General features: G+C 38.6%; 1 protein-coding gene across 1 annotated transcript in view; it reads left to right on the top strand.

The window, feature by feature from the left end:
- SFI1 (SFI1 centrin binding protein) overlaps positions 1-13,741 on the top strand; it is an 88,979-nt gene that overhangs the window by 26,250 nt on the left and 48,988 nt on the right. Inside the window, 2 exon segments of the mRNA XM_082697846.1 lie at positions 3,311-3,405; positions 12,889-13,006. Coding sequence (XP_082553972.1) covers positions 3,311-3,405; positions 12,889-13,006 — 213 coding nt within the window.

Raw genomic sequence — 13,741 nt, 5'->3', positions numbered from 1 at the left:
ATTGCTAAGACCCATGTGAAGGAGCTTTTTTCCTGTATTTTCTTTTAGGGATTTCATGGTTTCAGGTTATATTTAAGTCTTTAATCCCCTGTGAGTTAATTTTTATGAGTGGTTTAAGATGGGGTCTAGTATCATTCTTTTATATGTGCATATTGAATTTTCACAGCACCATTTTTCGAAAAGATTATCATTTTTCCATTGAGTAGTCTTTGCTCCTTTGTCAAATATTAGTTGACCATTTATACTTGGGTTTATTTCTGGGCTTTTGATTCTGTTCCATTGGTTTGTTTTTATGCCAGTACCATACTGCTTTGATTTTGTAGCTTTATAGTACAGCTTTAAATCAGGAATTGTGATGCTTCCTGCTTTGTTCTTCTTTCTCAGAATTGCTTTGGATATTTTGGGTCTTTTGTGGGTCCATGGAAATTTTTGGATTGTTCTACTTTTGTAGAAAATGTTACTGGAATTTGATAGGATTTACATTGAATCTATAGATGGATTTTGGTAGTATCATTTTAATAATTTTAATAATAACAATTATGTAATTAAATTACATAATTTAATAACATTTTAATAATATTAATTCTTCCTATCCATAAGTATGGGATACCTTTCCATTTATTTGTGTCTTTGATTTCTTTCGTCAGTGTTGTATAGTTTTCAGAATAGAGATTTTTCACCTCCTTGGTTAAATATATTACAGAGTACTTTATTGTTTTTGATGTTATTATAAATGGAATTGATTTGTCAGATAGTTCACTGTTCATGTATGGAAATGATACTGATTTCTGTGTGTTAATACTTTATCCTGCCAAGTTTACTGAATTTTTTACTAAATAGTTTTAGGTCTGAGTCTTTAGGGTTTTCTGTATATTAAAATCATGTCATCTACAAATAGAGATAATTTCACTTCCTCCTTTCCAATTCTGATGCCTTTTATTTGTTTTTCTTTCCTGATTGCTTTGACTGAAACTTCAAATACTATGTTGAATAGGAGTGGAGAGAGAGGACACTTTTGTCTTGTTCCTTATCTTAGAAGAAAAACTCTCATCCTTTCTCCTTTGAGTATGATGTTAGCTGTGGGCTTGTCATATATGGCCTTTATTATATTGAGATATGTCTGGTCTATCCATAATTTGTTAAATATATTTATCATTAATGGTTATTGAGTTTTGTCAAATGCTTTTTCTGTGTCTGTTGAGGTTACCCTATGATTCTTTTTTTTTCATTCTGTTAATGTAATGGATCGCATTGGTTGGAGAAACGTTTTGAATCCTATTTCTGTTTTTCTTCAAACTCTTTTTAGAATAAGATCAAAGTCCTAAATTAAACCCAAGCACATGTGCATGTGGGCACACACACACAGAAATACCTCTTTAAGTAGCCATTATGTGTTGCTCTTGTTAATGATTTGAATAGGGTTTTCTCTCTGACTCTCACGTATAATTTCTAATTCTGAGAGTGTTCCCATGTTTTTAAAATAATAGGTTCTTTTAAATTTTATTGATTATAGGAGAAAATATGTGTCTGGTGTGGGACATTAAGAAAGTAGAAATAGAAAGAAAAAACTAAATCTTGACATTGGTACTCCCAGGGATAAGTAGAGGAAAAAGTAAAAATTAGAATTCTGTCAAATACACATTTTATACCTTTTTTATGCAATAAAAATTAATGTATCTTACACATTGCATCTTTTAAAAATAGTACTTACTCTCATAATCACTTCTTTATTTAGGTTCTTTGGGTCAGGGTTTCTGATTTGTGAATATTTCAGATAAAATAAAGACAATGTTGAATCATTCTAATAAGCTTGTAGAGTACGAAATCAAGTCTTACGGGGCAACTGCCTTTGGCTTAAGTCATGATCCCAGAGTCCTGGGATTGAGGCCTGGATCAGGCTTCCTGCTCAGTGGGAAGCCTGCTTCTCCCTCTCCCACTCCCCTTGCATGAGTTCGCTCTCTTGCTGTGCTGGTCTCAAATAAATAAGTAAAATCTTAAGAAAAAAGAAATCAATTCTTAGGAAATGGGATAGAAAATACGGAGGGACTGACAGTCTTAATGTGTATAGTGTATGTATTGAGAAGGAAAAGACAAAGGACGAGTGTCATTGACCATGTTTAGTGCAGAAGAGAGGTAATGTTTTATATTAATAATGTGGATGATTACGGTGATAAAGGCATGACTGTCACTCCAAATGTCACAGCTTTGTGATGCTGAAGATGAAGTTATTCTCATATAACTCAAAGACTATTTTTTTTTCTTAGTGATAATTGTTTTTTTTAAAGATTTTATTTATTTATTTGACAGAGAGAGATCACAAGTAGATGGAGAGGCAGACAAAGAGAGAGAGATAGAGAGAGAGGGAAGTAGGCTCCCTGCTGAGCAGAGACCCCCACGATGCGGGACTCAATCCCAGGACCCCGAGATCATGACCTGAGCCGAAGGCAGCAGCTTAACCCACTGAGCCACCCAGGCGCCCCTCTTAGTGATACTTTAAGTAAGGTAAGAAGAATGTGAAGTTATTCACATATAATTCAAAGTCTGTTTTTCCTTACTGATACTGTAAGGTGAGAAGAACGACTCTCCATCAAGGAGAATAAGTTTCACTGTGACTATGGGAAATAAAATTTTAACTTAAGATACAGATATGTGGGATGCCTGGGTGGCTCAGTGGGTTAAGCCTCTGCCTTCAGCTCGGGTCATGATCTCAGGGTTCTAGAATCGAGCCCTGCATAGGGCTCTCTGCTCCTTGGGGAGCCTGCTTCCCCCGCCCCCCGCCTTCCTCTCTGCCTACTTGTGATCTCTGTCTGTCAAATAAATAAAATCTTCTAAAAAAGTTAAAAAGATATAGATACGGCTTTTTTGTATTAGAAGTATCCGTGTTACTTTCTGAGTACAGAATGGACTGGGATTATTGAATTAGGAGTTTTGTTTGTTTGTTTTAAAGATCGTATTTATTTATTTATTTGTCAGACAGAGAGCACAAGCAGGCTAGAGGCAGAGAGAGAAGCAGGGTTCCCCACTGAGCAAGGAGCCCAATGTGGGATTTGATCCCAGAACCCTGGGATCATGACCTGAGCTGAAGGTAGCAGCTGAACCAACTAAGCCACCCAGGCGTCCCAAGAGTTTTTTTGGTTTAAAGAAATGCCACTTGGGGCACCTGAGTAGCTCAGTGTGTGGAGGATGCGACTCTTGATCTCAGGGTTGTGAGTTCATGCCCCATATTGGATATAGAGATTATAAAATAAATAAACAAATAAATAAATAAACATTTTTTAAAATGTTTTACTTTTTTTTTCCCCCTCCTCAGATATTACTTGTACAACCTGATGTTCCAGACCTGGAGGACCTACGTGCATCAGCAGCATGAGATGAGGATCAAGTACATTAGAGCTAAGAATCATGGTGAGAAAAGGAAGTACATGTTTAAAGAAAATGCCTTCATTTATATGATTTTCTTATATGAAGACTTAAGTTTTTGAGAGCAGTTTTACTTAGTTCATAGCACAAAATTAAGGGGCAGATAGAGTGATTACCCATATACCTCTTCCGCCAAACATTCCTAGTCTCTCCCACTATCAACATCACTCACCAAGTGGTATGTTTGTTACAGTGAACCCACATCAACACATCACAATTACTCAAAGTCCATAGTTTATACTAGGGCTCACTCTTAGTGTTGCCCCCCCCCCTTTTTAAAAAAAAAGATTTTATTTATTTATTTGACAGAGATCACAGGTAGGCAGAGAGGCAGGCAGAGAGAGAGGAGGCGGCAGGCTCCCTGCCGAGCAGAGAGCCCGATGCGGGGCTCGATTCCAGGACCCAGGGGTCATGACCTGAGCTGAAGGCAGAGCCTTAACCCACTGAGCCACCCAGGCACCCCAGTGTTGTCCCTTTTATACACATGTATTGATCATTATGGTATCATGCAGAGTATTTTCAGTGCTCTAAAAATCTTCTGTGCTCTACCTGTTTAGCTCATCTCCTCCCCTTGGCAACTTTTTTTTTTTTTTTAAAGATTTTATTTATTTATTTGACTGAGAGGCAGACAGAGAGAGAGAGAAGGAAGCAGGCTCCCTGCTGAGCAGAGAGCCCGATGCGGGACTCGATCCCAGGACCCTGAGATCATGACCTGAGCCGAAGGCAGCGGCTTAACCCACTGAGCCACCCAGGCGCCCTTTTTTTTAAAGATTTATTTATTTGGGCGCCTGGGTGGCTCAGTGGGTTAAGCCTCTGCCTTCAGCTCAGGTCATGATCTCAGGGTCGTGGGATCGAGGCCCGTATCGGGCTCTCTGCTCAGCGGGGAGCCTGCTTTCTCCTCTATGCCTGCCTCTGCCTCTCTGCATACTTGTGATCTCTCTCTCTCTGTTTCAAATAAATAAAAATAAAATCTTAAAAAGAAAAAAAAGATTGATTTATTTGAGAGAGAGAGCATGAATGGGAGGGGCAGAAGAAGAGGGAGAGAGAATCTCAAGCAGACTCCATGCAAAGCATGGAGCCCAGTGTGGGGCTCGATCCCACAACCCCGAGATCATGGCCTGAGCCAAAACCTAGAGTTGGATGATCATCCGACATACCATCTAGGTGCCCATCCAAGCACCCATCTTCCCTGTGCCCAGCAACTTTTTACTGTCTTCATAGTTTTACCTTTTCTGGAATGTCATATGATTGAAATCATATAGTATATAGCCCTTTCAGATTGGCTTCTTTTGCTTAGTAATTGCACTTAAGGTTCCTCCGTATCTTTTATGGTTTGATAGTTCATTTCTTTTTAGTGCTGAATAATATTCCCTTGTCTGGATGTACCACAAATTCTTTATCCATTTCTGAGAAGGACATCTTGGTTGCTTCTAAATTTTTGCAGTTACAAATAAAACTTCCCATGTGCAGGTTTTTGTATGGACATAAGTTTTCATCTCCTTTGGATAAATACCAAGGATTGCAATTGCTGGATCATATGATAAGAGTACGTTTAGTATTGTAAGAAACTGCCGAACTGTCTACCAGTGTGCACTCAGCACAGAGTCTGCTTGTGTTTCTCTCTTCCTCTCCATCTGTGCCTTTACCTCCCCCAACCCCCCACCCCGCCTCTCTCTTTCTCTCTCTTTCTCTAAAATAAGTAAAATAAATCTTTGAAAAAAAGAAAGGTAGTTGAGAGGGGTCATTTCGGCCTTGTACCTGATCTTAGTGGGAAAATTTTGAGTTTCTTGTCATTAAGTATGATAAAGGTTTTTTGTAGATATTCTTTATCAAGTTGAGGAAGGCCCCTTTCTTTTTCCTAGTTTCTGGAGAGCCCACATTTACTTTTAAAGAAGCTCTTGGGGAAGACAAGTAAATTACCTCTGAGCAAGAACTTGATCTCTGAGCAAGAACTCCTGTACGGTCACATCCCTCTGGTTTTCTCCATATGGCATGTCTTTGGCACCTACAACTCATTTAAGCATGATTTCTGTGAAGTGGCTCTTCTTGCCCTCCCACAGCACCTGGGGGGGTCGTCTGTCTAGCTATCATGTGTCAAGTTGTAGTGCTCACTTGTAGTCTTGTTTGTCCAGGTTGCCCTTTAGTGATCTTGTGGCCAGTTTAGCTCTGGTCAGTATCTGGTTCCTCTGTGAGTTGAGTCCAGAGACCCATATTGGGAGTCTAAGAGAAAAAGACACTGAGTTTCAGAATGATGGTTTCGCCTGCATTAGCAGTTGTCTCATACCCATTTCACGTGAATGCTTTGCAGCCACCTCAAACTCAGCAAGTTACAAATAAAACTTAACTGCCCCACATTTAGATCTGCTTTTCCTCCTACTTTTCCTAGCTAAGGGAGAAACCTTACTGAGGCATGGCCTATCCATTCCTCATGCCTCATGTCATTCATTTATCTGTGTTTATAATATGGCTCTCCGACACGTCACTTGCATTCATCTTTTCTTCACTACTGTCCGATTCATCCTCTCCTTTCCCCCAAGGTTTTATAAGTTCCTCTTCCTTCATCTCTCTGCATTTATTTTCTTCCCCTTCTCATTGTCCACATGGCTATAATAGTGGTAAGATATAGGTAAGATCATGTCACTCCTGGGCATATAAGTTCGTTTGGCTCCTCTTTGCTAATAAAGTCAGCACTCCTTGGTATAGCATACAAGGTATTCACCTTTTCTCTTCTATACCTTCCATACACCATATGCCCTTGCCACACTGGATACGTACTTTGATACCTTTCCGTGTTTGCCCCTGCAGTTCTTCCAGCGGGCCCATTTCAAGTATCATCTTCCCCATGTAGTGTTCCCTTCTCTCCCATGGGTTCTTCCTTCCCTTGTCTATTTTCCCAAAATGTGAGAAGCTGTTCCTGAGGTAGGTGCATTGTTTCAGTATTTAGCTGGTAAGTTGCTTATGTTGTGTTGTGTCCTTCTGAATTTATTCAAAGTAAGAATCACTCTTTTTGGTATGCAGTTCTTTGAGTTTTGAGGAATGCATAGCTGTGTAGCCACCGCCACAATCAAGTGACAGAAAATTCCATTACTCCTGACCTTGTGCTAACCTTCTGTGACACCTTCCCTCCTCACTTGATTCCTGGCAACCACTGATCAGTTATCACCATAGACTTTCCTTTTCTAGAAGGCCCTATAAAGGGAAGCATTTAGTAGGTAGTATTTTGACGCTGCTTTCTTTCAACTTAGCATAATGCATTGGATATTCATCTGAGTTGTTGCATGTTTCAGTAGTTAGTTCCTTTATATTGCTGAGTAGTATTCTGTATACTGCATAGTAGGTGTGTATGACAGTTTGTTTATCCATTCCCTGATTGAAGGACATCTGAGTTGTTTCCATTTTAGACAACTATGAATTATAAATCATAAATATTTGTGTATAGTTTCATATGTGAATACTTTTCTTGGGTAGATTATCTAGGCATAATTATCTAGTGTGATTAGTGTAAGATTGCTGGGATCTTACAGTAGGTGTATATTTAACTTTATAAGAAGCTGCCAAACTGTTTCCCAAATGGTACTGATTGTACCATTTTGCATTCCTACCAGCAATTTATGAGAGTTCTACTTATTTTGCATCTTACCAGCACTTAGTATTAACATTTTTTTTTAAGGATTTTATTTATTTATTTGACAGAGATCACAAGTAGGCAGAGAGGCAGGCAGAGAGAGAAAGGGAGGGAAGCAGGCTCCCTGCTGAGCAGAGAGCCCCATGTGGGACTCAGTCCCAAAACCCTGAGATCGTGACCTGAGCCCCAGCACCTGTCCATGGGATTTTTTAAAAAAGATTTTATTTATTTATTTGAGGAGAGTGAGCACAAGAAAGCACAGGCTGGGAGAAGGACAGAGGGAGACTCCCTGTAGGACCTTGGGATCATGACCTGAGCCAAAGGTAGACACTTAACTCACGCTGTGGGATTTTCTGTGCAGATAGTTAAGTGATATATGAACAGAGATAGTTTTTTCCTTCCTTTGCAGATTATTTTTATTACATTGGCTAGAGCTTCTAATAGAGTAGGAGTGGTCAGAATTGACATCCTTGCCTTGTTCCTGATCTTAAAGGAAAAGCATTCAGTGTTTAATCATTAAATATGTTGTTAGCTGTATGTTTTGTATAGATGTCCTTTGTCAGGTTATGTTCTATTCCTGGTTTTCTGAGTATTTTTATAAGTAAGAGGCATTAAATTTTGTCAAATGATTTTTTCCAGTATCTATTGAGATGATTCACTGCTCTTCCTTTTTAGTCCATTAATATGGTGAAACAGAGCAATTTTCAGATTTTGAACCAGCCTTATATTCCTCAGATTAATGCCATTCTTCATATATTGCTAGGTTCAATTTGCTAACTTTTTGTTTAGGATTTTTACATCTGTGTTCTTGAGGATATTGGCCTGTACTTTTCTCTTGTTATAATGTCTTTGTCTGATTTTGGTTTGGGGTAATACTGGCTTCATAGAATGAGTTAGGGAGTGTTTCATTGTCTTCTATTTTCTAAAAAGGATTTGTAGAATTCATAGTATTTCTTTCTTAAATATTTGGTAAAATTCTCTAGTGAATTCATCTGGGTCTGGAGTTTTCTTTTGTTGAAGTTTGAACTTTGAATTCAAGTTTTTGAGTAGATGTAAGATTGTTTAGGTTACCTGTTCTTTCTTGAATGAGTTTTGGTAATTTGTTTTTCAAGGAATTGGTCCATTCTATTTTATTTTATTTCATTTTTTAAAAAGATTTTTATTTATTTATTTGACAGACAGAAATCACAAGTAGGCAGAAAGGCAGACAGAGAGTGGGGGGAAGCAGGCTCCCTGCTGAGCAGAGAGCCCAATGCAGTGCTTGATCCCAGGACCCTGAGATCATGACCTAAGCTGAAGGCAGAGGCTTAACCCACTGAGCCACCCAAGCACCCCGGAATTGGTCCATTTTATTTTATTTTTTTTAAGATTTTATTTATTTATTTGACAGAGAGATCACAAGTAGGCAGAGAGGCAGGCAGAGAGAGGAAGGGAAGCAGGCTCTCCCCCGAGCAGAGTGCCCAATGCGGGGCTCGATCCCAGAACCCCGGGATCATGACCTGAGCCGAAGGCAGAGGCTTTAACCCACTGAGCCACCCAGGCGCCCCCAATTGGTCCATTTTAAATATGTTGTTGGATTTATGGTATAGAGTCATTTGAAGTATTTATTCCATTATTATAATGTTAATGTTTGCAGGATTTGTAGTGATAGCTCCTCTCATTCATAATATTGACCATTTATGTCTTTAGCCTTCAGTTTTTATAAGTGTGGCTAGAGCTTTATCAGTTTTATCTACCTTGTCAAATAACCAGTTTCTATATTCGTTTTCTGTTGATCTTCTGTTTTTAAGTTCCTTGATTTTTGTTCCTGTTTTTATATTCTCTCACTTCTGCAAGGTTTGGTTTTAATTTGCTCTTTTCTTTTCTAGTTTCTTAAGATGCAAGCTGAGATTGATTTGAGGCCTTTCCTTTGTTCTAACACAAACATTTACTGTAATTAAGTTACCTTTAAGCACAGCTTTAACTGTACCCCTCTGATTTTAATATTTACAATTCTGCTTCATTCAGTGAGAAAAGTTTTCTTTCCTTTTTTTTTTTTTTTTTTTTAAGATTTTATTTATTTATTGGCCAGAGAGAGAAAGAGGGAGAGAGCAAGAGAGCACACAATTAGGGGGAGTGGCAGGTAGAGGGAGAATCAGACTCCCTGCTGAGCAGGGAGTTTTCTAATTTCCATTCCTTTTTGACCCACAGATTATCTAGAAGTGTGTTTAGTCCTATATTGGGGACTTTGTAATATCTATCTATGTTTATAGTAATAGTTCAAAATATTTTTATTAATTTTCTAGTTTACCCCAATAGGAATGAGAGAACAGACTTAGTATGATTTCAGTTCTATTAAATTTGTTAAGGTTTTTTTAATTTATTTCAGGAATAGGCATTTTGCTATCTTATATTACTATTTGCAGTTATAATAAATAAAGCTATATTATGGAGTAGAAAGAAAAATCATTTGAATTCTTCAGGTAAAAGGAGTTCTTTCTGGGGGTGCCTGGGTGGTGCAGTCTGTTAAGTGTCCAACTCTTCGTTGTGGCTCAGGTTGTGATCTCGGGTCATGAGAGGGTCGAGTCTGCTTAAGACTGTCCACCCCCCCATGCTTGTGTGTGTGTGCATGCATGGGCACTCTCTCTCTCTCAAATAAATATTTTTAAAAAAGAAGAGTTCTTTCTGATGTATGACAATTGTCTCACGCCATGCCCACTGACCTCAGGGAGCGTCAGTTTATTCTTGCACTGTTTTTTTCAATTTAAATTTTTTAAATTCAGTTAATTAATACAGTGTATTAATTAGTTTCAGAGGTAGAGTTCAGTGATTTATCAACTGTATATAACACCTAGTGCTCATTATATCACATGCCCTCCTTAATGCCCATCACCCACTTACCCCATCAACCCACTCATCTCCCCTCCAGCAACCTTCAGATTGTTTTCTATGGTTAAGAGTCTCTTCCAGTTTGTCTCCCTCTCTGATTTCGTCTTGTTTTACGCCCCCTTCCTCTGTGTTCCTCTGTTTTGTTTCTTAAATTCTACATATGAGTGAAATTATATCATAATTGTCTTTCTCTATTAACTCATTTCCTTAGCACAATACCCTCTGGTTCCATCTACATCATTGCAAATGGCAAGATTTCATTTTTTGATGGTTGAATAATATTCCATTGTGTATATATACACACCACATTTTCTTCTTTTTCTTAAAAGATTTTATTTATTTATTTGACAGAGATCACAAGCAGGCAGAGAGGCAGGCAGAGAGAGAGAGTGAGGAGGAAGCAGGCTCCCTGCAGAGCAGAGAGCCCGACGCGGGGCTCGATCCCAGGACCCTGGGATCATGACCCAAGCCAAAGGCAGAGGCTTTAACCCACTGAGCCACCCAGTCGCCCCTATATATACCACATTTTCTTTAGCCATTCATCTGTCAATGGACATCTGGACTCTTTCCAGCTATTATGGACACTGCTGCTTTAACATTGAGGTGCAGGTGCTCCTTTGGATCACTACATTTGTATCTTTGGGATAAATACCTAGTAGTGCAGTTGTTGGGTCATAGGGTAGCTCTATTTTTAACTTTTTAAGGAACCTCCATACTGGTTTCCAGAGTGGCTGCAATAGCTTGCATTCCTACCAGCAGTATAAGAGGTTTCTCCTTCCTCTACATCCTGGCCAACACTTGTTGTTTCCTGACTTGTTAATTTTAGCCATTCTGACTGGTGTGAGGTGGTATCTCATTGTGGTTTTGATTTTTACTTATTCCCTAATGCTGAGTGATGTGGAGCATTTTTTCATGTGTCTGCTGGCCAGTTGTATGTCTTCTTTGGAGAAATGTCTGTTCTTATCTTTTGCCCATTTCTTTATTGGATTACTTGTTCTTTGGGTGTTCAGTTTGTTAAGTTCTTTATAGATTCTGGATACTAACCCTTTATCTGAAACATATGCAAATATCTTTTCCCATTCTGTAAGTTGTCTTTTGGTTTTGTTGACTATTTCCTGTGCTGTGGTAACGCTTTTTATCTTGATGAAGTCCTGATAGCCCATTTTTGCCTTTATTTCCCTTGTCTTTGGAGACATATCTAGCTAGAAGTTGCTGCGGCCGTGGTCAAAGAGATTGCTGCTTGTGTTCTCTTCCAGGATTTTGTTGGATTACTGACTCATGTTTAGGTTTTCCATCCATTTTGAGTATATTTTTGTGTATGATGTAAGAAAATGGTCCGGTTTCATTCTTCTACATGTGGCTGCCCATTTTTCCCAACACCATTTATTGAAAAGACTGTTTTTTCCATTGGATAGTCTTTCCTGCTTTGTTGAAGATTAGTTGATCATAGAGCTGAGGATCCATTTCTTATTTCTTTGTTTTGTTCCTTTGATCTATATGTATGTTTTTGTGCCAGCACAAAGCTAGATTACAGCTTTGTAATAGAGCTTGAAGTCTGGGATTGTGATGCTTCCAACATTGGTTTTCTTTTTCAACTTTACTTTGGCTATTCAGGGTCTTTCTGGTTCCATTACAAATTTTAGGATTATTTGTTCCAGCTCTGTGAAAAATGTTGATGGTATTTTGATAGGGATTGCATTGAATATATATATTGCTCTGGTAAGCATAAACAGTTTAACATGGTCTAATCCATGACCATGAAATGTTTTTCCATTTCTTTGTGTCTTCCTCAATTTCTTTCATAAGTGTTCTATAGTTTTCAGTCACTCTTGTACTGTTAGATAAAAAGTAGCAAGTACTTTCAGGCCTTAGGGAAGTGTGGTTCTCAGATTGTCCAGATTCAGGGCAGAGAACATTAATACCACCCTCAGAAAAATAATAGCTTGTATTTATTGGAGACACTTTTTATCAATGACCTCATTTACTCTTGGCAAATACACCTTTAAGGAAGGTGCCATTTTGGAGATATGGAACTTCTGTGAGGTTACTGAGCTCAGTGACAAGTTCATATTAAAACCTGGTTTGTCTCACTCAGGAACCCAAATTCTAAACCACAACAGCATTGCCCAAGGGGCCTGAGGAAGCTACATGTTAAGTTCTCCATGTTTTGACTTGACTTGTCAATTGCTATGAAATATAAATATAGCTCTTATCCTGCTAATCACATTTTGGAGAATCTCCTGAAAATGGTTGACATAATTTTGCTTTCTCCTTTTTGTTGTAAAAAGAACAGAAATTTATTTCATTAGTGAAATCTTTGATAATGAAAATGGGATTTACTGTAAAGGGAGACCTATGGACCTTTGCAGTTCCCATATCTAGTAAAGTCTCTTTTCTCCAGGATGATTACTGGTCCCTATTATTCTGTTTTTCAAGCAGATATAGACGGTATCACCTTCTTTTTTCTTGCTTTACAGTTATTGTTTCAAACAGTAAGTTTTATGACGTGATTTCTTCTTCTCCTTTAACTTTGTACTGTGTAAAATCTCAAATATCTACAAAATTTAAAAATGGAGTAATGAACCTCCATGTACCTGTCATCCAGCTTCAGCAGTTACCAACTTAGACCAGTCTCACTTCTCTTCTTTTTGTTATTCACATTATTTTATCTGTAATTATTATAGAACATATCTCTAAAAATAAGGGCTTTAAAACAAAAGATTTCTGAACAGTGCAGTATATTGATTTTCCTGTTTTATAAATGTCATCCCTCATAGAGCCATTCTTCATGTGTGTTTGCATCCTTATTTATTTGGTAGAGCTTCAGAACTTTTCCACCAGGGGGCACTTGAAGTCTGGAGGAATTTCGATCTTCGGAAGGAGGGATGAATACAGAATGCCCATGAGCTTTTATCATAACCCAGAGTAATGTATCTCTCCCTACTCCTTTTTAAAAATCTTTTTGGTGCATCTAGATGCAAGGCAAAAGATGCGGCAGGCCTGGAAGTCGTGGCTGATCTACGTGGTTTTTCGTAGAACCAAACTTCAGATGCAGACCACCGCCCGTGAGTTTAGGCAGCGGAGTATTTTGTGGTGAGTGCGCTCCTTCGCCCTACAGATTAGTAGCCATCATCTTACTTTAGCCTTGTCTCATGAAGCATAAAAACCCACCTTAAAAACAGTGCTTCAGACATAATTGATGCTTCATAAGTATTTATTGACAACTTGTTCAACTGTACAATCAGAAGTAACACTCAGTACTCACTGTGTTCTAAACCTGTGTTGAGTTTGTGTGTGTTAATTTTTCTAATGTAAATTCTCATATAATCGTCACCGTAAACTAAACTAAATACTGTTTTTTTGAAGATGAAGATACATACGAGTCTCAGAAAGGTTGAGTAACTTGCCCAAGCTCATATAAGCTGTATTCGGCAAAATAGGGCTCACCTACCCATCTATCTGATGCCAGAGCCCATGCCCTTAACTGCCCTGCCCAGCCTTTCATCAGCTCTGTGCACACTTAGGAGGGACATGAGTTAGATGACTTCGAGAGCCAGACATGTGTAACAATGAGCTACTTTACAATGGGACTGATCCCGCTGCGCGTTACCTCCGGTGGTCCTTTGGTGTTCTCATTGGCAGCATATTAAAATCTCAAAAGAGCTAGATCCTCTATTTAGTATGGAAAAGTGCAGAAACTTTGACTTTAGACCGTTAGACTGACACGGTCAAATCCATGTCAATGCAGTATTGGGTCCTTTCACCTCTCCACAGTGCAGGTGTGAGACAGGCTCACCAGTAAGTGTCTTTCAGGATTGTCATGGGAAA

This window comes from Mustela nivalis (genome assembly GCF_964662115.1).
Source record: "Mustela nivalis genome assembly, chromosome: 14".
NCBI lineage: Eukaryota > Metazoa > Chordata > Mammalia > Carnivora > Mustelidae > Mustela > Mustela nivalis.
Note: the sequence above shows the minus strand (reverse complement) of the source record. Positions and strands in the feature narration are given on the sequence as shown.